Genomic DNA, 25388 nt, shown 5'->3' with positions numbered 1-25388 from the left:
CCTCCCGTCTTTGTCCACCAGCAGACGTGGTTTTCATGGGGCTCCACGGCATTCACGCCACCCTGTTCCTCATATTTCCCTGCACAGGCGTCTGACCGCATTCCACAGACCCACTAGACCGAGCTTCCCTGGGACCCACCCTGCACCCCCAGCCCCGGTGACCCCTCCCCGCCCTCACTTCCTGAGCCCTGGCCCTTTAGCACTAATCCTGTCTCCACCTCGCAGGCCTGGGAGCGGCTGGAGAAAGCTGAGCATGAGCGTGAGCTGGCCCTGCGCACGGAGCTGATCCGCCAGGAGAAGCTGGAGCAGCTGGCCGCCCGCTTCGACCGCAAGGCTGCCATGCGGGAGACCTGGCTTAGCGAGAACCAGCGCCTTGTGTCCCAGGTAGGACACGGCAGGGGGCTCTTGGCCTGTCCAGGCAGGTCTGGAGACATGGGAGAGTGAGAGAGAGTGGTGGATAAGGAGCCCTGCGAGGTGGGGAGCTAAAGAAACAAGAACTCCATCACACGGACTTGGAGACCAAGAGCCCGGGAACCAGGGGCCAGAGCGTTGAACAGGAGAAGGGCTGGTGAGACAGGATGGGGTGGGATAGAGAGGACGCTGAGAGCCACCCCATGGAGTTCGCACCTCGCAGCAGAAGTGCTCCGGGGGTGGGGGGCAGGGGGGGAGCAGAGCGGCTCCCGGAGCTCCCAGCCCTCCCTCCCTGTCCCCGCCCCAGGACAACTTTGGGCTGGAGCTGGCCGCCGTGGAGGCAGCAGTGCGGAAGCACGAAGCCATCGAGACGGACATCGTGGCCTACAGCGGCCGGGTGCAGGCAGTGGACGCCGTGGCCGCCGAGCTGGCCGCTGAGCACTACCACGACATCAAGCGCATCGCCGCGCGGCAGCACAACGTGGCGCGGCTCTGGGACTTCTTGCGGCAGATGGTGGCCGCCCGGCGGGAGCGGCTTCTCCTCAACCTGGAGCTGCAGAAGGTGTTCCAGGACCTCCTCTACCTCATGGACTGGATGGAAGAGATGAAGGTACCAGCGGATGCGGAGGTGGGGTCAAGGTGGTCGGGACCGTGGGAGTACGAAGGGCACGTTCGCCCATCTGCTCAGCTGAACCTTTGCAGAGGATGTACCAGTCCAGGGCCCTGACCCCGGTTCAGATGAACAGAGCAAACAGCTCCCTGTCCACAGGGGGCTCACATTCCAGTGGGAGGAGGCTGATGATCAAACCCGTGGGCCTGTCAAAAAACAACATAGCAGGTGGGCATGAAACCTATGAGGAAAGGGAGACAGGCCGTGCGATGGAGTGGTCCAGGAAGGCCTCTCTGAAAAATGCCATTTAGGCTGAGAGCAGAATGTCCCAAGGAGCCAGCACAGGGAGATCTAAGGAGAGAATGTTTCCAGGCAGAAGGAACAGAAAGGCCCTTGGCCTGCTCACGTGTGGCATGTTCCGGATGAGAAGGGAGGCCGGGGGGTGGGGATGGGCTGCTGTAAGAACAGGGAGGGGACAGGGGATGAGGTAAGGGAGGAAGCAGCCTGCTCGCTTAGGGCTTACAGGCCTGGTCAGGGAGTTTGGATTTTACTCAGAGTAACATGGAGCATTGAAAGTGATTAGAAGGTTTTGAAAAGGGGGAGAGACATGATTCTGCGTTTTTACATTTTTTTAAATGTCACTTTGACTGCTATTTGAAGAATGGCTGTGGGCAGCCAGAGTGGGAGCAGAGAGAGACCAGTCACAGGCTGTTGCGGTGATCTAGGCGAGAGACGGGGATGTGGATAGGTCTGCAGAGATGCTGACGATTGCTGGGGTGCTGGGGACTGAGCCACGACCATAGGAGGGTGGCGATAATTCTGGTGCTGAGATGATGAGTCAGAGCGGAGATTCCAGGAGCAGGGTTTAGTAGGAAAGTTGTTCGGCAGGAGGGGAGTTGAGTACAAAGAGGCCAGGGTGCCAGGAGAGAACTCAGGGGTCACTACGTGTGTGAGTGAGGGCTGACAGCTGGGAGCATGTGTGCTCACCTGGGTGCAACACCTGGAGCCGCCCCAAGAGGTCGGGATGTGTGGTTGATCCAGGAAGATGGGACGAGGTTAGTGCCTGTGTGTGGCGGGGCAAGAGGCCTGACTGGGAGGGAACCGGGCGGCTCTCAGACGGCCATCGACATGCTGCGTGCGCCCTGCAGGGCCGGCTGCAGTCCCAGGACCTGGGCAAGCATCTGGCTGGAGTGGAGGACCTGCTGCAGCTGCACGAGCTGGTGGAAGCCGACATTGCTGTACAGGCTGAGAGGGTGCGGGCCGTCAGCGCCTCTGCACTGCGCTTCTGCGACCCAGGAAAAGGTGAAAACCGGGAGGGGGAGGAACTGGAGAAAAGGTGGGGGGGGGGGCTGGGAAGGAGAACATTAAGAGCTGAAGCAGCAAGACTGGAAAAACCTGGGGACGGGAAAGATGATGGGTGGACGGTGGGCGACAGAGCTAAGAGGGTGGGGTGGGGGGATTCGTAACTAGGGGTACACAGGGGGCAGGAGAGGGCTGGGCCACAGCTTCTGGCCCTCTGGTGTGACTGTTTCAGAGTACAAACCGTGCGACCCCCAGCTGGTGTTGGAGCGGGTGGCCGCCCTGGAGCAGAACTATGAGTCGCTGTGCAAGTTGGCAGCGGCTCGGCGGGCCCGGCTGGAGGAGTCCCGGCGACTCTGGCGCTTCCTCTGGGAGGTGGGCGAGGCCGAGGCCTGGGTGCGGGAGCAGCAGCACCTGCTGGCCTCGGCAGAAACCGGCCGGGACCTGACCGGCGTCCTCCGCCTGCTCAACAAGCACACAGCCCTGCGAGGCGAGATGAGCGGCCGGCTGGGGCCCCTGAAGCTCACCCTGGAGCAGGGCCGGCAGTTAGTGGCCGAGGGCCACCCCGGGGCAGGCCAGGCCTCCGCCCGCACCGCCGAGCTCCAGGCGCAGTGGGAGAAGCTGGAGGCCCTGGCGGAGGAGCGTGCCCAGCGGCTCGCCCAGGCCGCCAGCCTCTACCAGTTCCAGGCGGACGCAAACGACATGGAGGCCTGGCTTGTGGACGCGCTGCGCCTGGTGTCCAGCCCCGAGCTGGGACACGACGAGTTCTCCACGCAGGCCCTGGCCCGGCAGCATCGGGCCCTGGAGGAAGAGATCCGAGGCCACCGGCCCACCCTGGACACCCTGAGGGAGCAGGCCGCGGCCCTGCCTCCCGTGCTGAGCCGCGCGCCTGAGGTGCAGGGCCGGCTGCCCACCCTGGAGAGGCACTACGAGGAGCTGCTGGCCCGCGCAGGCGAGCGCGCACGTGCCCTGGAGGCGGCCCTGGCGCTCTACACCATGCTCAGCGAGGCGGGGGCCTGCGGGCTCTGGGTGGAGGAGAAGGAGCAGTGGCTAAACGGGCTCGCCCTGCCTGAGCGCCTGGAGGACCTGGAGGTCGTGCAGCAAAGGTGGGCCCCGCTCACGCCCCGCCCTCCCGAGTGGCCTTGAGTTTGGGGCCAGTGTATAGGGTGGCCCCCACGTGGTGGTGTATGGTGGGTGCCACCATAAACTGCCTGCTCTGGCTACATCCATCCTTTGGAGTCTTGCCAGTCGTCCGGTTTCTGCTTTAATGAGAAACGTTAAATAGCCTCAGAAATAGAAACATTATGCCGCAAACTCCTATACAGCCCTCACCCAAATTCAGTCATCATCAGTATCTTGCTCTGTTTGATTAATTGTCCTTTTCAAAAGCAAATCCCCAGTATTAACTTTTCACCTCTGTATTCTCCAGGAGCACAGAAATTTGCAATATGAGTACACTATTTTGTAATTGTGTGTGCAGGCTTACACTAGCTAAGGCTTTGAAGTTATAAACCTTTTAGACAGAGACACTGATTAACCCCTCGTGAAGTAGCTTTATTTACAGAATAAGAAATCCTAAAATAATTTAGAAATGATGTTTTTCTTATCGAACCACACACAATACCATTATCACATAAAACAAAATTAGCAATTCCTTGATATCACCTACTACTCAATCTTCTTTTTCCTTCTATTGGTTTACTTATTTATTTATTTATTTTTCTTTTTTGGCTGCGTTGGGTCTTAGTTGCGGTACTCGGGATCATCTTTCGTTGTGGCGCACGGGCTTCTCTCTAGTTCTGGCGTGCGGGTTTTCTCTTTCCAGTTGTGGCGCACGGGCTCAATAGTTGAGGCGCACGGGCTTAGCTGCCCTGTGGCGTGTGGGATCTTAGTTCCCTGACCAGGGATGGAACCCGCGTCCCCTGCATTGGAAGGCAGATGCTTTACCACTGGACCACCAGGGGAGTCCCTACTACTCAATCTCTAGTCAAATTTCTTGGTGGTTTTAAAAATGTAATTAAAGATGTTTTGTTGCTTTTTTCAATATATCCCATGACAGGAGTCAGAAACCCCTATGCCAGATACAGCCTCTGCCTGTTTTTGTAAATAAAGCTTTATTGGAACATAGCCATGCCCATTCATTTGCATGTCATCCCTGTGTCTGCTTTTGCACTAAAACAGCAGAGCTGAATATTCGTGATAAAGACCGAATGGCTCACAAAACCTAAAATATTTATTACGTGGCCCATTTGCAGACTCTGCTCTATGAGAATATGAAATGTTCCAGGAGAAGTTATGCTTCACATCTTTATCACTTAAATTTTTTTCGTTATCAACTCATTTTTTAACACATATTAGTAAGGTGGGACCCAGGTAGGCAGCTAAGGGGTGAGTCCCAGGAGGAATAAGGGAGGTTCTGCTGAAGGGTGAAGGCCTGTGCCAGGGATTAGTTTGACTTGTTGTCCAGCTGGTCCTCACCTTTAATTTTTACCATGTTTTTGAGCCACTCTAGAGATGTCTGGGGGGAGTTGGGGGCTCCCCTTTGATCCACAGATGCTATGAACCATGTAGGGAAGAGGTGCAGAGGCACCTGTCAATAAGCCTCATGTTGACGGAGAGGAGTTCCCGTGGGCATGCATCTAAGGGAGGTGGACCAGCGCACCGCTGCTTCCCACCACTCATGCCCAGCTCTTCCACCCCATCAGGTTCGAGACCCTGGAGCCTGAAATGAACGCCCTTGCAGCGCGAATTACTGCTGTGAATGACATCGCAGAGCAGTTGCTGAAGGCCAACCCCCCGGGGAAGGACAGCATTGTCAACACCCAGAAGCAGCTCAACCACAGGTGGGGTGAGAAAGGATGCAGCAGACAGGACGGCAGCTGGAAGAGAGTTCTGTAGGGCATGGGAGAGAGGCTAAAATGAGGAGGGAAAGCCATCTGAAATATGTCGGACGGGGGTGGTGATGAAAGAGATGGAAGTGGGGTAATGGTCGTCTGAAGGGGCTGGTGCCTGGACAGGGAGCAGACAAGGAGGAGTCACGGGAAGATGAGTAGGGAGCAGGCTCTCTAAACGGCAGAAGCAGGCGGTAGGTTATACCAAGGGCGAGAGAGCAGGAAGAAGCTTCCCATCTACCTGCACAGGGCGGGAAAGCTTAGCAGCTCCGGACACTCCCTCTGCCCTCAGGTGGCAGCAGTTTCGGTCCCTGGCTGACGGCAAGAAGGCAGCTCTGACGTCAGCCCTGAGCATCCAGAACTACCACTTAGAGTGCACAGAGACCCAGGCCTGGATGAGAGAAAAGACCAAGGTCATCGAGTCCACCCAGGGCCTGGGCAATGACCTGGCCGGGGTGCTGGCGCTGCAGCGTAAGCTGGCCGGCACCGAGAGGGACCTGGAGGCCATCGCTGCCCGGGTGGGCGAACTGACCCGAGAGGCAAATGCCCTGGCTGCTGGCCACCCCGCCCAAGCCCCTGCCATCAGCGCCCGGCTTGGAGAGGTGCAAGCCGGCTGGGAGGACCTCAGGGCCACCATGCGGCGACGAGAGGAGTCGCTGGGCGAGGCGCGGCGGCTGCAGGACTTCCTGCGCAGCTTGGATGACTTCCAGGCCTGGCTCGGCCGCACGCAGACCTCCGTGGCCTCTGAAGAAGGGCCGGCCACCCTGCCTGAGGCAGAGGCCCTCCTGGCCCAACATGCAGCCCTGCGGGGAGAGGTGGAGCAGGCCCGGAGCGAGTACAGCCAGCTTCGGGCCGTGGGTGAGGAGGTGACCCGGGACCAGGCCGATCCCCAGTGCCTCTTCCTACGGCAGCGACTCGAAGCGCTGGGAACCGGCTGGGAGGAGCTGGGCCGCATGTGGGAGAGCCGACAAGGCCGTCTTGCCCAGGCCCATGGCTTCCAGGGGTTCCTGCGGGATGCTCGCCAGGCCGAGGGCGTGCTCAGCAGCCAGGTAAGAGTCTGGGGGGCAAAGTCCCAACCAGGAAAAAGTGGGAAATAGGGACCAAAGGAATGTGAAGGAGTGGTGGATGAGGAGGTAAACGCAGCACATGGAGTAGGTGAGGGAACAGGATGGGCAGGGAGAACACGTTAAAAAAACATACGGGGGCTTCCCTGGTGGCGCAGTGGTTGAGAGTCCGCCTGCCGATGCAGGGGACACGGGTTCGTGCCCCAGTCCGGGAGGATCCCACATGCCGCGGAGCGGCTGGGCCCATGAGCCATGGCCGCTGAGCCTGCGCGTCCGGAGCCTGTGCTCCGCGACGGGAGAGGCCACAACAGTGAGAGGCCAGCGTACCACCAAAAAAAAAAAAAAAAAAGGGAGTAAAAAAAAAAAGATGTAAACATAACTTACCAAAACTGACTAGAGAAGAAATAGAAAACCTGGCTTGTCATATAACAGAAATGTAATCAGCAGCTATAAATAAGATGCAACAGGACTTGGAGTGTTAAAGGCCCTCCAGCCCAGCTCCTTTCTAACTTTCTGAGACTCCCACATAATCAGGCACCATCCCTCCGTCTTCAGAGCCAGAGTCTGCCTGTCCCTACCTGGTTGGCTTCCATGCCTCAGGTGGGCCCTTTGGCAGGTTCCTTCTGAGAGGCTGAGAAGTGAGCTCGGTGTCTCCCCTCCCACACAGGAATATGTTTTGTCTCACACGGAGATGCCGGGGACACTCCAGGCTGCTGATGCCGCCATTAAAAAACTGGAAGACTTCATGAGCACCATGGATGCCAACGGTGAGCGGATCCGCGGGCTCCTGGAAGCTGGGCGCCAGCTGGTGTCTGAGGGCAACATCCATGCCGAGAAGATCCAAGAGAAGGCAGACTCCATAGAGAGGAGGTATGATGAGGACAGTGGGCAAATGAGGGTCCCTAAAGGGGACCAGGTGAAAACAGGATGAACATGGCACTCAGACCGACAGATGGGGGTGGGGAGCTGACAAAAAGCAGAGGAGGAAAAACCAAGTGGTCCGAGAGGGACTGAGTCACAGGCGGGGAAGTTCCGCCTCCCCGAAGTCTCCTAGGGTAGCTGGACACTGGGCCTCAGGGTTGCTGGGTTGACTTGTAGCGCTCCCGGAAGGTGTTGTCCCCAGAGGAGGAGGACTGAGGGCTTCTAGGTTAGTTAGACGGTCATAACTCTTTCATAGCAAGTTCAAGGGCTTCACAGGGGCCTGTCATTACAGACACAGGAAGAATCAAGAAGCAGTGCAGCAGCTTTTGGGCCGTCTTCGGGACAACCGAGAGCGGCAGCGTTTCTTACAAGACTGTCACGAGGTGAGGCTCTCAGTCCCCCATGTCGCCTCTGACGTTCCCTGGCCACCCTTTCCCACAACGCCCTCGCTCTCTGAGCCTGGAGTCAGTCCACTGCAGTGTCACCTGAGCATGTGAATCCCTGCCTGGCTTCTCCCCACATCCCCCACCTCGCCCCCTTCCCGCTTCACGCTTCCCTCTCTCTGAAGTGTATTCTGCCCTTCTCCATCCCTGCTCCATGATCGGTCCAGCTGAAACTCTGGATTGACGAGAAGATGCTGACAGCCCAGGACGTGTCCTATGATGAGGCCCGCAACCTGCACACCAAGTGGCAGAAGCACCAGGCGTTCATGGCCGAGCTGGCCGCCAACAAGGACTGGTTGGACAAGGTGGACAAGGTGAGCAATGGGACGGGGGCAGCAAGAAGGAAGCCTTTGGAACCTCCTCCCTTCAGCGTCCCAGCCGCAGTGCAGGGGAGGGTCCTGGCTTCAGGATCTGGTTTAGAGATCATGGAGCCCTTGGCGCCAAACTTCCAAGGTGGAAAGAAATGGTCTGGGGAGCAAATGTCTTAGGTCAATGGGACAGTGACTCCAGAACTGTGAGAAAAGGCAAATTAGTACGGAGCCAGACTGCAGCTTTGGGTCAGCACGATATCTATTCCTGGTCCAGAGCAGGAGGGCACTCTTCAGTGGGGTCATCAAACTTCTCTAAAGGGCCAGGCGGAAAATACCTTAGGCTTTGCAGGCCACGCAGTTTCTGCTGTTATTACTCAACTCTGCCAGTGTGGTGCCAAATCAGCCACAGGGAATACATAAACGAATGAGTGTAGCTGGGTTCCAATAAAACTTTATTTATAAAAACAGGTGGTGGGCCAGATTTGGCCCTCGGGCCACAGTTTGCCAACCTCGTTTTTGAGTCTTGCTTTCCTGGTATTTGGTCTCCCACCCAGCTCTGCCTCAAGAGCTGAGCACAGGCAAAACTTAATTTCTACTCAGCAAGTATTCCTGGACAACATCCTGTGTGCTCAGCACTCTTCTAGGTGCTGCAAGGTATATAAAAAGATGCTCTCCTTCCCTCAAGGGCATGACGGTTGGGAAGAGGAAGAGACCAGTGTGGATCCAGTTTCTCCATTTGTTCAGCAAATATTTACTTTGTGCTACTCTGTACAAGGCCTTGTATTAGGCACTGAGTGGGGAACAAAGGTGATTCCATTGCAGGCTCCACCCTCGAGGAATGACACAGGAGCCAGGATATGAGACATGTACACAAACAGCTAAAGTCAATCCAAAGCAGAATATAACAAATATAATGAGAGAGCCTGATAAAGCCTGGGCACTAAGGAGAGAGGAGACGTGGGAATCCTAGAAGCAGGGGCCAGCGGGGCAGTCCATGAAGGACGAGGAGAATTTGGACAGGCAGAGGTGTTGAGGGAAAGATGTTTCTTGGTAGAGAAACCAGAAACCAGGGGTGTGGAAGTGGGGCGCCTGTCCAGGAGCAAGGGCGTAAGTCCTTCTGGCAGGAGCACAGAATGCGTGAAGCGGCCATGGAAGGAAAGGTGGGAAAAGCCTGCCAGGCCGGGTCATGAAAAGCCCCGATCACCACGTAAGGACTGTGCATCAGAGTGGATTGTGCCGACGGTTGGTAAAGTTCCCCAGTGGTGCTCTTCATCCTGGCCTGAAGGCAGTGTCTTGGTTTGTGTTCCCCTGGAAGCAAGGCTTCCAGTGCAGGACACTTCCACGGGAGGTGATCACAGGAATGCCAGTAGCGGGTGGGGAGGTGAGGCGGAGAAGGGAAGGTAGTCAGTGAAGGGTCCACTGCCATGCCAGTTACCCCAGTGAGCACCTGGCACTCAGTCCTCATGGGACACCTGGGCGACGGTGTGGAACATGCATGAGTTATCCCAACCAAAGCAAGGACTCCCAGCGTTGGTCCACCAATGCCCTGGCTGTCGCTGGTTGAGGACTGCTTCTGGGGGCATAACTCCCTGGCACTTCCAGGCCACCTTGCGTACAGATCAAGTCACGCTGCCTCCTCAGAAACCAAAGTCCTCAAGCAGAAGAGCTGGGAGTGGGGAAACCAGGTGAGAGTCACTTGCCATAGATCAGGTGAGAGGTAATGAGCTGAGAAACACAAAATGATGGCCGATAACACAATAGCACGTGCAATATGACACTGAAAACCACAAGCACCAGGGAACTCAAAATAAGGAGAGAGCGCACTGGCCTCTTAACTGAGACAAAGTTGTATTGTTTCTTTTTTTTGCGGTACGCGGGCCTACTCACTGTTGTGGCCTCTCCTGTTGCGGAGCACAGGCTCCGGACACTCAGGCTCAGCGGCCATGGCTCACGGGCCCAGCCGCTCCGCGGCACGTGGGATCTTCCCGGACCGGGGCACGAACCCGTGTCCCCTGCATCGGCAGGCGGACTCTCAACCACTGCGCCACCAGGGAAGCCCTGAGACGAGGTTTGATGGGACCTTGAGGAAGGAGTAGGGTTTACTCAGCAGTGAGGGTAGGAGAGCTTAGAAAGCTTGGAGAACACCCAAGAACTCGGTAAGATAGCCCTTACTTCAGGTCTCTGCTGCCCTTTAGGTCCCTGTTCTGCTATCGGCTCGTGTTCAGTGGTATCTAATTCTGACACTGACCCCTTCCTTGTCCCACACCCAGGAAGGGCGGGAGCTGACTCTGGAGAAGCCGGAGCTGAAAGCTCTGGTGTGGGAGAAGCTAGACGACCTGCACAGGCGCTGGGACGAGCTGGAGACCACCACCCAGGCCAAAGCCCGCAGCCTCTTTGATGCCAACCGAGCTGAGCTGTTTGCCCAGAGCTGCTCTGCCCTGGAGAGCTGGCTGGAGAGCCTGCAGGCCCAGCTGCACTCCGACGACTACGGCAAGGACCTCACCAGCGTCAACATCCTGCTCAAGAAGCAGCAGGTACACGGCGGGCCTTTGGTGGGACTGGTGAACAGCAGAAGAAACGAGGGGGGAGTCAGTAGCTCTTGAGATTCACGAGACCATCCTCAGCCCTTGCAGACAGTGTCTTCACTGGTATTTCTCAAGGCGACTTCCACGGGCCACCAATGTCAGAATCTCTGGGAGTGTGTGTCAGTCAGAGTAAAGTCGGGAGACAGAAACCACACTCAAACTTGAACAAGGAAACTTTAGTGAAAAGAACGACTAACTAATAAAAGAGGGTTACCTGCCAGTGGGGTAAAGAGAACTCCAAAACAGGGATCAGAAAACATTTTTCTGTAAAGGGCCAAATAGTATTTTGAGCTTTGAGGGTCATACGGTCTCTGTCACAACTGTTCAACTCTGTCCTCCTAGGGTAAAAGCAGCCGTAGTCGATGCGTAAAAGACTGGTGTGGCTGTGTGCCAATAAAACTTGATTTACAAAACCCAGCCAGGGGCGGGGTTTGCTGACCCCTGGTCTAAAGAATGCAGGAATAGCACATGTAGGGAGCAGCTACTGCCTCTAGGACTGAGGAGGGGGCGCCCAGGAAGGAATGGGATGCCCTCCTCCTACCCCAAGGCCGAGTTTCAGACCTCACTGGTGAAGGCAGAGGCCCGCTGGATGGCGTAGAAATTTGATGGGGTGTCACAGACCAGAGCAGGTCTGACTCTGGCAGGCCAAGGCGGGCCATCAGGAAGTTGCCACTGAGATGCCAGCAAAACCTGCTGGAGGGTGAGGGCCACCGGGTCTCCTGCACACCGCGGGCAGTTGTGCCGTAGGAGCAAGAAGGAAAGCACACTGGAACCGTAGCTGGAAGCCTCTGCCTCGCCTATGCATCCAGGTGTCCCTCCAGCGCCCTCTATGGACAAGGCCTAGTGTTGCACCAGCTGGCAAAGGAGAAATATTTACAGGGTCCAGTTCCAGTGACTCAAAATGGGCAAAGATGGACTTGGAACTGAGATGGATTGGGGACTGAGAGACAGTAAATTGATAGCTAGCACAGTTCTCACACCCCCTGGATTCTCATATATATCAAAGTTTGAGATCCACTGATGTAGGCCATGAAGAGATACTCTCCCTGGGCTGAGCCCCAGGGATAAGAATTCATGATTGGCTCGATATAGACCAGTGTCTCCGCTGAGTTTGAAGGTGGAGGTACGGTGATAACACCTCCTTCCTCTTCCGGTTGGCAGATGCTGGAAAGGGAGATGGCTGTGCGAGAGAAGGAGGTGGAAGCAATCCAGGCACAGGCAAAAGCTCTGGCCCAGGAAGACCAGGGTGCAGGGGAGGTGGAGAGGACCTCGCGGGCTGTGGAGGAGAAGTTCAGGGCCCTGTGCCAGCCCATGAAGGAGCGTTGCCGGCGCCTGCAAGCCTCTCGCGAGCAGCACCAGTTCCACCGGGACGTGGAGGATGAGATCGTGAGTCTCCGGCGCCTGGGACGGGGCTGTCTTTGGCTCTCTAATCTCCTTCTTGGATGCTGGGGGGAATGCCAGCATTGCTCTGTTTTCTCTTCCCTTTGGCACTGAAAGTCAACCCTCTAGGGACACCCTCTAGGTCCCTTGGCCCCAGAACCGGGAGCCCTAGAAAACCTTCCCCCAGGAGTCCCCACTCTCCAACCCCCAGCTCGGACTTTGCCCTCCGGACCTTCACTAACCCCCACTTTCGTATCCAGTTGTGGGTGACGGAGCGGCTCCCCGTGGCTAGCTCCATGGAGCATGGCAGGGACCTGCCCAGTGTCCAGCTCCTCATGAAGAAAAACCAGGTGAGGCAGAGGCTAAAGGCAGAAGAAAGGGTCCCAAGAGCCTCCCCAGACTTGAAAGTGTGTTTTCTTAAGAACTGGGGTTCCTCTGGCTCCCCCTGGTTGCTGGGTGTAACCCTAGACTTCAGTGGTTCACCTTTCCTCACCTCGGGAGGGTGGGTTCCCCTGGTGGGAGATCGTGTGGACTGAAGGGGCGTCATGGGCCAGAAAAGAGGGGAGGTGAGAGGACGCAGGGAGGATGAGAAACAATGGTGTGAAGGGGGGCTTGCTGTTGAGTAAGCGTAAGGGGGGGATGTCGGGTGAGGGGGTCCCCCGGCAAGCCTTTCAGCGTCTCCTCCTTTGTCGCCACGGACAGACCCTGCAGAAGGAGATCCAGGGCCACGAGCCGCGGATCGCGGACCTAACGGAGCGACAGCGCGCTCTGGGTGCGGCGGCAGCAGGCCCGGAGCTGGCTGAGCTACAGGAAATGTGGAAGCGCCTGGGCCACGAGTTGGAGCTTCGAGGGAAGCGACTGGAGGAGGCCCTGCGGGCCCAGCAGTTCTACCGCGACGCCGCGGAGGCAGAGGCCTGGATGGGCGAGCAGGAGTTACACATGATGGGCCAGGAGAAGGCCAAGGTGAGAGCCAGACCAGAGCTCAGGCTACGGCTTTCCTCCCCCCTCCCCCTACTCTCTGCTGCCACTCTCCCCTCCCCCAGGACGAGCTGAGTGCCCAGGCAGAGGTGAAGAAGCATCAGGTATTGGAACAAGCCCTGGCCGACTACGCCCAGACCATCCACCAGCTGGCAGCCAGCAGCCAAGACATGATTGATCACGAGCACCCAGAGAGGTGAGCATAGCACCTGGACCCCCAGGCCAGTCCCTGGGGGAGAGGGGAGCCAGTTCCAGAAAGGCCCAGAGATTGCAGAGCCTTCCGTACTGCATGTGTACAGGACCATCTAGAAAGCTGGAGAAGCAGGGACTTGGCAAGCAGTTGGGGGGCAGGACTCTCTGGGATAGACTAGGGGTCAGAGCGGTGTATCCTCCCCTCCCCCGCAGCACGCGCATATCGATCCGCCAAGCCCAGGTGGACAAGCTGTACGCCAGCCTGAAGGAGCTAGCGGGAGAGCGGCGGGAGCGCCTGCACGAGCACCTGCGTCTGTGCCAGCTCCGCCGGGAGCTGGACGACCTGGAGCAGTGGATCCAGGAGCGCGAGGTGGTGGCAGCCTCACACGAGCTGGGCCAGGACTACGAGCACGTGACTGTGAGTGCGGGGAGGACAGCGGCCACAGGTGGGCTCCGGGAAGGGTAGACTAGCACTTCATCCTGTCCCAGGTAGCATCGGGTGCTGTCTGGCTGTCCACCAGGGCCCCTGGGAGACTAGCACTTCATCCTGGGCGGAGCACCAAGGGGCAGGGGTGCAAGACCAGGTCGTGCAGACGCTGTCCTCTGGGTTCTGAGATATTTAATTGGGAGAATCGTGCAGAAAGGAGGACGTGGGGCTGCGCATAGACGCGGGCCAAAAGGAAATGACCAATCACTGTTTTCCAGCAGACCTCACCAGTACACTGGGGACTTGAGATTCCTCCCCACGGTTTGGGGGTTGGACACTCACTGGTGCCGAAATATGGACCATAGTTAGGGTATCCTTGTCTGAAGACTCAAGGTTCCAAGTACCCCTTTGCTGGGGGCTGGAGGCTGGGCGTGTCAGTCAAATCCAGGGTCAGTGGGAACCAGTTGCTTCTGCTGCCTAACTCGGCCCTGCTGAAGAAATCTGTTTTGGCCCATGTGGCCCAGGGAAAGAAGTGGGTTCTCAGTCTGGGGTGAAAGGACTTGCCCCGCAAGTCAGGGACCACATCACAGTGCTGTCCGTGCAACCGCTTCCTCTGCCAGATGCTCCGGGACAAATTCCGAGAGTTCTCCCGGGACACGAGCACGATCGGCCAGGAGCGCGTGGACAGCGCCAATGCCTTGGCCAACGGGCTCATCGCTGGGGGCCACGCCGCCCGGGCCACGGTGGCTGAGTGGAAGGACAGTCTCAACGAGGCCTGGGCTGACCTGCTCGAGCTGCTGGACACGCGGGGTCAGGTGCTGGCAGCTGCACACGAGCTGCAGCGCTTCCTGCACGGTGCGCGCCAGGCCCTGGCACGGGTGCAGCACAAGCAGCAGCAGCTTCCAGACGGGACCGGCCGGGACCTCAACTCTGCCGAGGCCCTGCAGCGCCGACACTGTGCCTTTGAGCACGACATCCAGGCCCTCAGCGCCCAGGTCTGACTCAAGCATGGGTGGAGGCAGGGGGGAGGGATGAGGGGGCTTAGAGGAGACTCCGTGGGGAACATGGGGAGGCTGGAGGGATCGCATCCTCTGCAGGGCCACATAGGGATGACGTTAGGATGGTTCCAGGAAACCGTCTCTGGCCAGGGGACATCTAGCCACCCCGTCCATACCTGTAATGACAAGGCTTTTTGAGGGCCCGTGACATTTTCACATGGTCCTGGTGGGTAGAAGATTCTTCATGGTGTACTAAAATCCATCTGTTGGTCCCACTCAGGTGTTAGACCTACACAAAATAAGCATAGATCCTTCCTGCAGCCATTTACACCCGGTCGGCCCCCCACCGAAGTCCCTTCTTCAGGCCGAAAATCTCACTCTAGCAATCTTTGGGGTCCCCCACGAGCTGGACAGGCCTCTGAAAGCTCACCGGCTAGTGACCCTTTTAAAGGGTTGATCCCCAGGTTAAGCCCAGGCACCCTGGTAAGACCCTACAGGGCAGAGTATGACAGGGCTTACTCTGGACTCCAGCTCTCATCTTTCCCAGCACCCCCCCCCCCCACTCCTCCCCCTGCTTCTCCGGCTGGTAAAATGGGCAGGAGCTGTTGAGCAGAGGTCAGGACTGAGGAAGGTTGCAGCCCCTCAGAGTCTCCCAACTCTGCCTGACTTTGACCTGGGCCCCGGCAGGCCCAGCAGGTGCAGGATGACGGCCACCGGCTCCAGAAGGCCTACGCCGGAGACAAGGCTGAGGAGATCGGCCGCCACATGCAGGCCGTGGCCGAGGCCTGGGCGCAGCTTCAGGGAAGCTCTGCTGCCCGCCGCCAGCTGCTGCTGGACACCACGGACAAGTTCCGCTTCTTCAAGGCTGTCCGGGAGCTGATGCTGTGGATGGACGGAGTGAACCTGCAGATGGATGCCCAGGAGCGGCCCCGGTGAGGCCCACAGAGCCTGGCGGCCTCCGGGGGTTATGGGCTGGTGGCCGGGATAGGGTTGTGGGCAGCGGGTGATGTGGTCTCCGTGCCCCCAGGGATGTTTCCTCCGCAGACCTGGTCATCAAGAACCACCAAGGCATCAAGGCGGAGATAGAGGCCAGGGCTGACCGCTTCTCCTCTTGCGTCGACATGGGACAGGGGCTGCTCGCCAGGAGCCACTACGCGGCTGAGGAGGTGGGTGAGGCCTGGGCGTAGCCGGGCGCCCTCACGGGGGAGGGCTGAATGCTGATTTCTCCTCTGAGTCTTCCTGCTTCCTTTCATTCTTTCTTTGCAGAAACCTTTCACCTTCCCCTTAGTGCTGTTCAGGGATCTCCCCATTTTGTCTTTCTCCCAGAACTGTCTGCCTCTTGAAATCAGAAATCACTGGTTCCCCCATGTGAGACCCCCCAGGGACCCTGGCAAGGCCCCTCTGGGTGCTAACTCGCATCTCCCCCACCCCCCACCCCGACCCAGATCTCAGAGAAGCTGTCTCAGCTTCAGGCACGGCGCCAGGAGACAGCTGACAAGTGGCAGGAGAAGATGGACTGGCTGCAGCTTGGTGAGCCGCTGTAGGAAACTGAGGGCTCCAGGCCCTGGGCGGTGAGGGAGCAGCTGGGGGTCTTGCACTGGCTCCAGGCCCTGGGCGGTGAGGGAGCGGCTGGGGGTCTTGCACCCTGTAGTTTCCAGAGTAGGTGAGACCAGGAATCTGGGGCATGGAATTCAAGGCCCCCACCCTTGGCACTGCCTGGCTCTGCCCTAAGCTCCTGCTCCGGGGCAGTGGCTTTCTCTGTGCCCCTGTGCTTGAAGCTGCTGTGGCTATAATACCCTGTCGTTGCCCACCCTGATTTGCCACCTCCCTGCAACCCCCAATCCCTGCAGTTTTGGAGGTGCTCGTGTTCGGGAGAGACGCAGGTATGGCGGAGGCCTGGCTGTGCAGCCAGGAGCCGTTGGTGCGAAGTGCTGAGCTGGGTTGCACAGTCGATGAAGTCGAGAGCCTCATCAAGCGGCACGAAGCCTTCCAGAAGTCCGCAGTGGCCTGGGAGGAGCGTTTCAGCGCACTGGAGAAGCTCACGGCGGTGAGGGCTACAGGACCCCAGGAGTACCGGCCCCATCCCACTGCCCCAGACCCTGCACGCTCTCCTGCTTGAAGAAGGCATTTCTTCTCTTCCCATTGCCCCAGCATCTCCCAGATGTGAGCCAAGAGTGCCCTGTTGTCACCTCAGCTTTAGGAGCCATCCGTTTCCCTGGGTGGCACTAAGAGACACCATCCCCCCCATAACTCCTAATCCCCGCCTTCATCTGGAATTATAGTCTCCATTCTTCCTGTTTCATCAGACTAGAGCTGAGACATTTCAGCTTTCCCCAATGCCTGGGACCTTCCATGCTCTGACCTCAGAATTTTTTGACAGCTGGAGGAACAGGAGAAGGAGCGGAAAAGAAAGAGGGAGGAAGAGGAACGGAGGAAACAGCCCCCTGCCCCAGAGCCCACAGCCAGTGTGCCTGAAGGGGCCCTGCTGGACAGCCAGACAGCTCCCGATGCTACCTGGGACAGGTGAGAGCTGGGACACTTCGGGGAGGAAGTGGGGGCTGAGCCAGAGCAACACACAGACTTCACGTTCTCTGTCACCTCTGCCGTTCCAGAGCCCAGCCCCGCCTGCCAGCACCCTCACAGCCAGCCAGCGTGAACGGCGTCTGCACAGATGCGGAAGCCCCACAGGTGACTCCTGCTGCCCCAAGCGCCCCCATCAGAACCTTAGCCCCTCCCCTTGCACATCTGCTTACAGCGTCTTGTCCTTGTAGCCCCTGGTGGAACAACAGAGACTTGAGCAGGGCAGCTTCCCAGAAGGGCCTGTGAGTTTCTCCTGGAGGTGTGGGTATCGAAAACTGGGAGATATGGGATGAAATGGGGGTGTGAGCTGGGCGGTGGGGACAGCGGGGTCAGGAGAGGGCAGAGACTCAGAGGAAACGTGGAGGTGGCAAGACCAGCTCATGGACTTCCAGCTTTGCGACCTGCAGGCTAGGTGTCTCCCATCTTATCTTTTTTGTTTGTTTGTTTTTTGCGTTATGCGGGCCTCTCACGCTGTGGCCTCTCCCATTGCAGAGCACGGGCTCGGGCTCCGGAAGCGCAGGCTCAGCGGCCGTGGCTCACAGGCCCAGCCGCTCCGCGGCATGTGGGATCCTCCCGGACTGGGGCACGAACCCGTGTCCCCTGCATCGGCAGGCGGACTCTCAACCACTGCGCTACCAGGGAAGCCCCCATCTTATCTTTTGACACAGACACCATTTTCTTCACAGGGGTCTGGTGCTGGGGACGAGGCCAATGGGCCACGGGGAGAGAAGCAGACCCGGACACGGGGCCCGACCCCTCCTATAATGCCCCAGAGCAGGTCATCCGAGTCAGCCCGGGTTGCCACCTTGCCCACCCGCGGCCCGGAGCTCTCTGCCCAAGAACAGATGGAGGGGCTGCTGTGCCGCAAACAGGAGATGGAGGCCTTTGGCAAGAAGGCCGCCAACAGGTACCGGGTCTGGTCGTGTGGTGCCTGCGGCCTCTGCGGCTCCTGCCTTCTGGAGAGGCTTGCCCAGAACCTCTTCCTAGACTGGGGCGGTGGGGGGTAGGACTCAGGAGCAGGTGGGGCCTCAGGTGAGGGCTGGGAGGGTGTAGAGACGATGGGCCTAATGAGAGCCAAGCTGTTCCCAGGATGCCTGGCCCCTCAAAGGCCGGTCGGTCACCTGCGTCTCCTCCTCGTCACCCGCACCATGTCTCTCCCAGGTCATGGCAGAACGTGTACTGTGTCCTGCGGCGTGGGAGCCTTGGCTTTTACAAGGATGCTAAGGCAGCCAGTGCGGGAGTGCCGTACCACGGAGAAGTGCCTGTCAGCCTGGCCAGAGCCCAGGGCAGCGTTGCCTTTGATTATCGAAAGCGCAAGCATGTCTTCAAGCTGGGGTAGGAATGGAACGTGCCCTCGGGATGGGAGGGAAGGTCACAGCGATACAAGGCACAGGGGAGCCACTAAGGGACAGAGAGGTCAAGGAGGGAGAGGCGGGGGATCTGGCTGTATTCCACACTAAGGGGAGCCGAAGCACCAAGATGCAGGCCTGTCAAGCTGAAAAGTTATCCTGCCTGGGAGGTCTTGAGGCAGGATGCTGGTGCTCCCCCGTCTCCAGGTACCTCCGGGGGCCTGCCCCTGCCTGCCCCTGGTCCTCGGCAGCCAATCAGGAAGGATGTGCTTTGGCACAGTCCCGGGAATCTGAAGAACGTGCAGAACGTGTCTGATCTGGCTCTGAGGTTCCCGGGCATGTTCTCCAGCCTGGTCTCTGGGTGATAGTGAGCTCTCACCAGCCCTGATCTGGCCAATCAGAGTCTCAGCTCTGCCCTGAAGTTTCCCTCTCTCCCAACAGCTTACAGGATGGGAAAGAATATTTATTCCAGGCCAAGGATGAGGTGAGCTGTCCCTTCTCCTCCCGTGTCCCCCTTCTCTCTGGGAAGTCTTAGAACCTCCAGATGCACATTTCTTTCTTCCCTCGCCTCTCTCTTTTTCCTGTCTGAAGTGTCTCATCCTTCGATATCAGACAACCCACAATGTGCCAACTGGATGTTTGTGAAGGCCACACCAAAACATGTTCCCTACCTTAAAGGGGTCTTTTTCTCCAGTGAGATGAGGCAGTCATCTCCACCTCCTCCTCTTCCACTTCCCCACTGTGGGCGAGCCAGCCACCCAAACATAGCATCCTCCAAGCTGACCAGTTGTCTTTCTGCGCCCCACTGCAGGCAGAGATGAGCTCGTGGTTGAGGGTGGTGAATGCAGCCATTGCCACTGCGTCCTCGGCCTCTGGAGAGCCTGAAGAGCCAGCGGTGCCCACTGCCACCCGGGGCATGACCCGGGCCATGACCATGCCCCCGGTATCACCAGTCGGGGCGGAGGGACCTGTCGTACTTCGCAGCAAGGATGGCAGAGAACGAGAGCGAGAAAAGCGCTTCAGCTTCTTCAAGAAGAACAAGTAGTTGGGGGCGAGACTCCCAGGCCAGCTGCCTCCCTCTGTCCAGGAAACTGCCAGGGACCGTCGACAGGGACCACCCTCTTGTCAGGACAACTGCCTGCTGCTAGGGTCTGTTGCCAAGGTCAACCCATCACCAGGAACTGTCTCTGGAGACAAGTCAGTGTCCCCAAGGGCAACCCTTCTCTTCTGCTATTTAATTCCAGACTGGTGGTGGGGCCCAGGCAACCCCCAATTCCACTCCCCCCCTTCTTCCCTCCTCCCCTAGCCTTACGCCTCTATCCCCACCACCGCACAGCACCCTCTCCATAGGCCACGTGGGGAATGGCTGCCCCTGCCTCGGGGTCATTCTCCCGCCACAACTAGGGCACGCCATCCAGTCCTTGCCCCTGGGGACCAGCCAGGAACCTCTCAGAGCTGAAGCAGGACCTGGGGGCAAGATTGCCAGATGACAGGTCAGAGACGCCGAAGCTCCCCCTTCCCATCCTCCCTCATCCTCTGACTCAAGCAGCCCCTCCATCTCCAGCAACTCTCAACAGCTTCCGGGTGTGAGTTGTTCAGGGGCAACCACGGCCTTGAGTCTGGCCAAGGAGGTGATTAAACAGCTCAGCTTCTCTTACTGCCTCTGGGTGTCTTTGCTTTCCTGACCACAAGCCTCTCTGCCCATGCCCCTGTTCTTCCTTCTGGCCCTGGTCTCCTGTGTGTCAGGTTTCCCGCTCTGCCCCCAGCATCCCGCCAAGAACCACATTATCCTGTGAGTCTCCTCATTTCCCCATGACAATGACCTCCTCTTTGCTGGGATGACCAATGTCAAACCTCTTTTCAGACCAAAGACGTTCACCATGATATTAACAAGCAGTATTGAGGCAGTGAATGACTGCTTCCCTGGTGCACAACTTTCTTCACTCGTGATTCTCTCAACTGTTTTCAGAAATGGAAGACAGCCTAGTCTCAGCCACTGCCCAGCCTGACAGCGGAGAGTGGAGCATGTAGGTGGTGATTACTGACCCCCACCTTCTGTCTCAATAGAGAGGACCCCAATAGGGGATCGAGGGAGTTCAGACAGGGAACAGATAAGTAACAGGTTCCCAATCCACTGACCAATAGAATGAGATCACCCTGGGAAGCCACGAGATACATCCTAAGTGTGTAAACGAAAACACAGGAGGATGTATTTTAGATCCAGTGAAGTATAAAAAAAAGGAGCAGGGGGCTTTCCCTCTTGTCTCTGGCTCGGCAACTGGAGGTTTCAGGGCAATCGTATTTGCCTTGGTGGCCTCCTATAGGAAAAGCTTTGTCCTTTCACTGCTTCCCATATACAAACAACCATTTCTTTTTGGGGCTCAGAGGTCTTTCCAGGAAAGCAGCCCCATCTTTAGCATAATCGGCCAAGGGCCCTGGCTGAGCAGACCCTGACTGTCATCAGCCGTGACAAAGACAGGGTCAGGTGTGTGCAGGCCCAGAACGTTTCCAAACATGAGATGTGGTAGACCAGATAGTACACAGAATAATTAGCCCTTTCTCTTAAGAAGAGCAGATTCAGTATGCCAAAGTAAACATGTGGATAATGTAACTGGAATAATCTGTCGTGGGAGTAAATGGAGTAATACATCAGCACTACACAGACACCTTCTTTTGTTCTTCAGGTATAACTGTAACATCTCCACCGTATGAAGGAAGAGAAAATCACGCATTGCGGCGTGCTCAGGGAACCTGGGTATTTGTACTCCATGGTGACAAGCCTGTGGGTTGGGAGAGAAAGCAATAACTGGAGATTTTAGAAGGAAACATATATGGGCGTGAGGAACCAACGGAGAAGTTATCATTTTAACTTGTAAATAGGGCAGCCAAGTGAAGCAGTCCTGCAGAATGCGGTCAGACATTGTGAATGGAGACGTAATAAAAATATGGTTTGAGCATTTATGAACACATGGTAGCTGAAGCTACCTGAGTCCAGGAATCCTTAAGGACAGGACATAGAAGAGGATAAGCATAAGCATAAGGTCAGGAAGCAAGTCTTGGGAGACACCTTCAGGAATGAGTGGAAGACAGGGAAAGTTCCAGGAAAGATGACAGAATGGAACGGAGTGACAGATATGAGGCAGATTAGAGCACAAAAATACAATAATGCGGGTTCCACAAATCAATGGGGAAATAGGGACAGATAAAAATGGATTAATTATTTAGAGAAAAATGTTTGCGTTCTTACCTAACCCCACCTCCAAGGGTGAACTCTAGATCTGTGCTATCTGGTATGGTAGCCACAGGCCATACGCGGCTACTAGCCACTTGATATGTGGCTAGTCCAAATTGAGATGTGCTGTAAGTGTAAAATGTTTTCCGGAGTTTGAAGACTGAAGAGGAGAAAAAAGAATTTAAAACATCTCAATAATTTTTATACTGATTATATGTTGAGATAGTTTAGCTATATTGGATTTTGAAAATATTAAATTTAATTTCAACTGTTTCCTTTTATTTCTTAAATGTGTTTACCAGAAAATTTTGTATATGTTGTTCACATTATATTTCTGTTTGGACAGCACTGCTCTAAACGGACTACAGACCTAAATGTGAAAGGTAAAAACATTAATGTTAATAGAAGAAAATGTAGGAGAATATATTTGTGACTCAGGGGGATGGAAAAGGACACTTTATACAAAACTTCAAAAGCACAAACTTTAAGACAAAAACTGATTAAGTTGATCACATAAAAAAATTAAGGATTTCGGGCTTCCCTGGTGGCACAGTGGTTGAGAGTCAGCCTGCCGATGTAGGGGACACGGGTTCGTGCCTCGGTCCGGGAAGATCCCACATGCCGCGGAGCGGCTGGGCCTGTGAGCCATGGCCGCTGAGCCTGCACGTCCGGAGGCTGTGCCCCGCAACGGGAGAGGCCACAACAGTGAGAGGCCCACGTACCGCAAAAAAAAAAAAGTAAGGATTTCTGTTCAGTGAAGGAAGGACTCCATGGACAAAGTTAATAATTTGGTGGAATGAGAGAAGATATTTGAAACCAATAAGAGATTAATATCTAGAACATACAAGAAAATCCTGCAAACAAAAAGGAGACTGTAACCTGACAAGAAACATGGGGAAAAGATACGAATAGGGAAGTTACAGAAGAGTCAACCTCCCACACTTCAGAGAAATAAGAGATGCTTAGAATCATTAGTAATCAGAGAAATGCAAATTAAAGCAACAATGATATACCACTTTATACCTATTATACTGCCCAAAATTAGACAACTGGATAATGGCAAACATTGGCAGAGACACTGAGATGCAGGGCCCCTCAGGTGGGAGGGTAGACTGGTTTCCAGAGGACAACCTGGCACTACTTGGACAAGTTAGTTCCAAGTATACCCTATGACCCAGCAACCCAGCAATCCCACCCCTGGGCTTATCTCCCCTCAAATTCTCACACCAAACCATTAGGGCGCTCAGAATTAACATAAGGATGTCCACTGCAACCTTGTTTATAGCAACACTAAGGAGTTGGGAGGCAACCTGAGTGTCCTATGCTGGGATATGGATAGGCAAAACATGGTGGCTGCACACTGTGGAGTATTACTCAATAGTTAGACACCACACAGTAACTTAGTGCTTAGTGAAAAGAGAAACAGTGAGCTATACAACACAATTTACATAAACATTTGCAAAATTAATTAACCCAAATGAACAATGGGTGGGCTTTGTCTATATCCATATTAGGAGAAACCAAATGTAAAAAGGGATACTTGGGACAATCTAGGAAAATTTTAAATATAAATATTAGATGAAATTAGCATAGCATAGAGCTGATGCTTTAGAGGCAGTTAGTGAAAACCTTACAGGCGAATGACATTATGTCTGGGATTTGCCTTAAAAAACTCCAGCCCACCCACCCACCCACACAAAAAGTAGAGGGGCTACACAAAATAAGATCAGCAAAATGCTGATAACTGTCAATGCTGAGTAAGGGGTCCACAGGAGTGCATAATATTCTCTATTGGTGCCTTTTTGTAATTTTGCACAATAAAACTTTTTTTAAAGGGAAAAAGTAAATGTGCACTAAAAAGACATGTCTTGTAGAAAACAAACTTACGGTTACCAAAGGGGAAGGTGGGGGAGGGATAAATTAGGAGTTTGGGATTAGCAGATGCAAACTACTGTATATAAAATAGATAAACAGCAAGTTTCTACTTTATAGCACAGGGAACTATATTCAATATCCTGTAATAACCTATAATGGAAAAGAATACGAAAAATAATATACGTATATATAAAACTGAATCACTTTGCCGTATACCAGAAACTAACACAACATTGTAAATCAATTTTAAAAAAAGACATGTCTTGCAAGACATTTAAAAAAATATACTTCAATTAAAAAAAAGACATGTCTTGCAAGAACACAAACAAACAAAGTAATACACACTAAACTCATTTACTGGTTGCCTATGAGGGAAGGGGAAGGGAGGTAACAGGGAATAGATAAGAACAGGGAAATAGATGGGGGGAAGGAGATGTAATGGTATAGTCAGAGCTATGAGGAGGAACAGCATAAAAACACAGGAGAAAAGGATGGTGAATGAATGAAAATTTTAGAAGGGTGAAAACTGTTAAAAGGACATTAGTTTTGGTGACCTCAAAAAACTTGGGGCATTGGAGAGGAGGACAGAACCCTAAACACAGTGCACGAAGGTGGGCGACAGCAGGTTCAGACTCTATTTGTGGAAGTCTGTCCTGGAACACAGGGAAGAAACCCAACTTAAAAAACCATAACAGTGGGCTTCCCTGGTGGCGCAGTGGTTGAGAGTCCGCCTGCCGATGCAGGGAACACGGCTTTGCACCCCGGTCCAGGAAGATCCCACATGCTGCAGAGCAGCTGGGCCTGTGAGCCATGGCCGCTGGGCCTGCGTGTCCAGAGCCTGTGTTCCACAACAGGAGAGGCCCGCATACCAAAAAAAAAAAAAAAAAAAAAAAAAAAAAAAACATAACAGTGAAGATGAGTGAAAGCTATTTCAGATATGGGCAAGGAGGTCCCTATACATGTTTTAAAAGTCTGAGTGTAGAGAGAAAGTGGAAACGACCAAGAGGAGAAGGAAAGGGGAGAGGTAAATAGAATTAGGTGGGAGACAAGCATGATTGTTACCAGAATTGGAAGGACAGTGCCTCTTCTGAAATTGCTGGGAAACAAAGAATTCAGTGAAAGAAACATAACAAAGTAGTTGGAGAGGAAGAGGTCAGCCTGCAGAATTTGTGCCTAACAGCATCAGAAAGCATACCAAGGAGTAATGATGATTGACAACCACCCTAGCATGCTCTACTTGGAGATAAGCTCAGTCCATCAATCTCCATAAACTTCTATTCTTTGTTCAAAGGTGACAGAGGGTAATCCACCTCAATATCTTCCTTTTTACCACCAGGAGGTGCCCTTGGACCACAGCTGAATTTTGAAAGCCGGAAAGTGCTCAGGGACTCAGTTGCCCAGTCCTCCAGCAGCTTGGTGTGGACACGGAGACCTGGCCTACCCCCAAAACAAGAAACCTCTCTGGGCCTCCTTTGGTGTGCTCACCACGGATCAGGAACTGTGAAGGACACAGAATTAGAGCTTAATTCTCTAGCTAGGGAGAGAAAACCAGCCTTCATGTATATGTGACAAAACTTGACTGATTAAGTGCAGCTAGGATAGAATGCCTCTTAGAGCCATCTCAGCTCTGCCATCTTTGGTTCTCCTTTTCCTCACCAATGCATAACGTGTTTGCAATTTAAAATTTTTAAATTATGTATAAAAGCTCTACCAAAAAAGACTAGGTTGGCTTAAAATGTGGCGCGCCTCTATTTCTAAAATGTCCCAAACTGCCATAGAGGCTGGCAGGCGCTAAGAAAACCCCCTTTTAGGGGGCCCAGTGAGATAACCCTTTGTCATCTG

At 55.1% G+C, this 25388-nt stretch overlaps 1 protein-coding gene across 3 annotated transcripts in view; it reads left to right on the top strand.

The window, feature by feature from the left end:
• Nucleotides 1–19484, top strand: part of SPTBN2 (spectrin beta, non-erythrocytic 2) — a gene marked incomplete at both ends in the record, with an annotated part of 30677 nt that extends 11193 nt beyond the window's left edge. For 2 of the 3 annotated variants that reach the window (XM_082844873.1, XM_082844872.1), the window contains 27 exons: nt 226–384; nt 719–1021; nt 2170–2323; nt 2556–3426; nt 5026–5163; nt 5504–6260; nt 6943–7145; nt 7489–7579; nt 7807–7953; nt 10221–10484; nt 11697–11921; nt 12176–12265; nt 12618–12878; nt 12959–13089; nt 13299–13503; nt 14133–14507; nt 15198–15442; nt 15538–15676; nt 15956–16040; nt 16361–16557; nt 16891–17033; nt 17123–17198; nt 17282–17332; nt 17777–17997; nt 18252–18425; nt 18881–18923; nt 19251–19484. In XM_082844873.1, coding sequence (XP_082700999.1) covers nt 226–384; nt 719–1021; nt 2170–2323; nt 2556–3426; nt 5026–5163; nt 5504–6260; nt 6943–7145; nt 7489–7579; nt 7807–7953; nt 10221–10484; nt 11697–11921; nt 12176–12265; nt 12618–12878; nt 12959–13089; nt 13299–13503; nt 14133–14507; nt 15198–15442; nt 15538–15676; nt 15956–16040; nt 16361–16557; nt 16891–17033; nt 17123–17198; nt 17282–17332; nt 17777–17997; nt 18252–18425; nt 18881–18923; nt 19251–19484 — 5982 coding nt within the window. The remainder of the gene's footprint in view (nt 1–225; nt 385–718; nt 1022–2169; nt 2324–2555; nt 3427–5025; nt 5164–5503; nt 6261–6942; nt 7146–7488; nt 7580–7806; nt 7954–10220; nt 10485–11696; nt 11922–12175; nt 12266–12617; nt 12879–12958; nt 13090–13298; nt 13504–14132; nt 14508–15197; nt 15443–15537; nt 15677–15955; nt 16041–16360; nt 16558–16890; nt 17034–17122; nt 17199–17281; nt 17333–17776; nt 17998–18251; nt 18426–18880; nt 18924–19250) is intronic. The other variant, XM_082844874.1, reaches the window with a different exon arrangement.
• Between the last annotated feature and the right edge of the window lie 5904 nt (nt 19485–25388).

This window comes from Leucopleurus acutus, assembly GCF_964270905.1.
Source record: "Leucopleurus acutus genome assembly, chromosome: 8".
Taxonomy (NCBI): Eukaryota; Metazoa; Chordata; class Mammalia; order Artiodactyla; family Delphinidae; genus Leucopleurus; species Leucopleurus acutus.
Note: the sequence above shows the minus strand (reverse complement) of the source record. Positions and strands in the feature narration are given on the sequence as shown.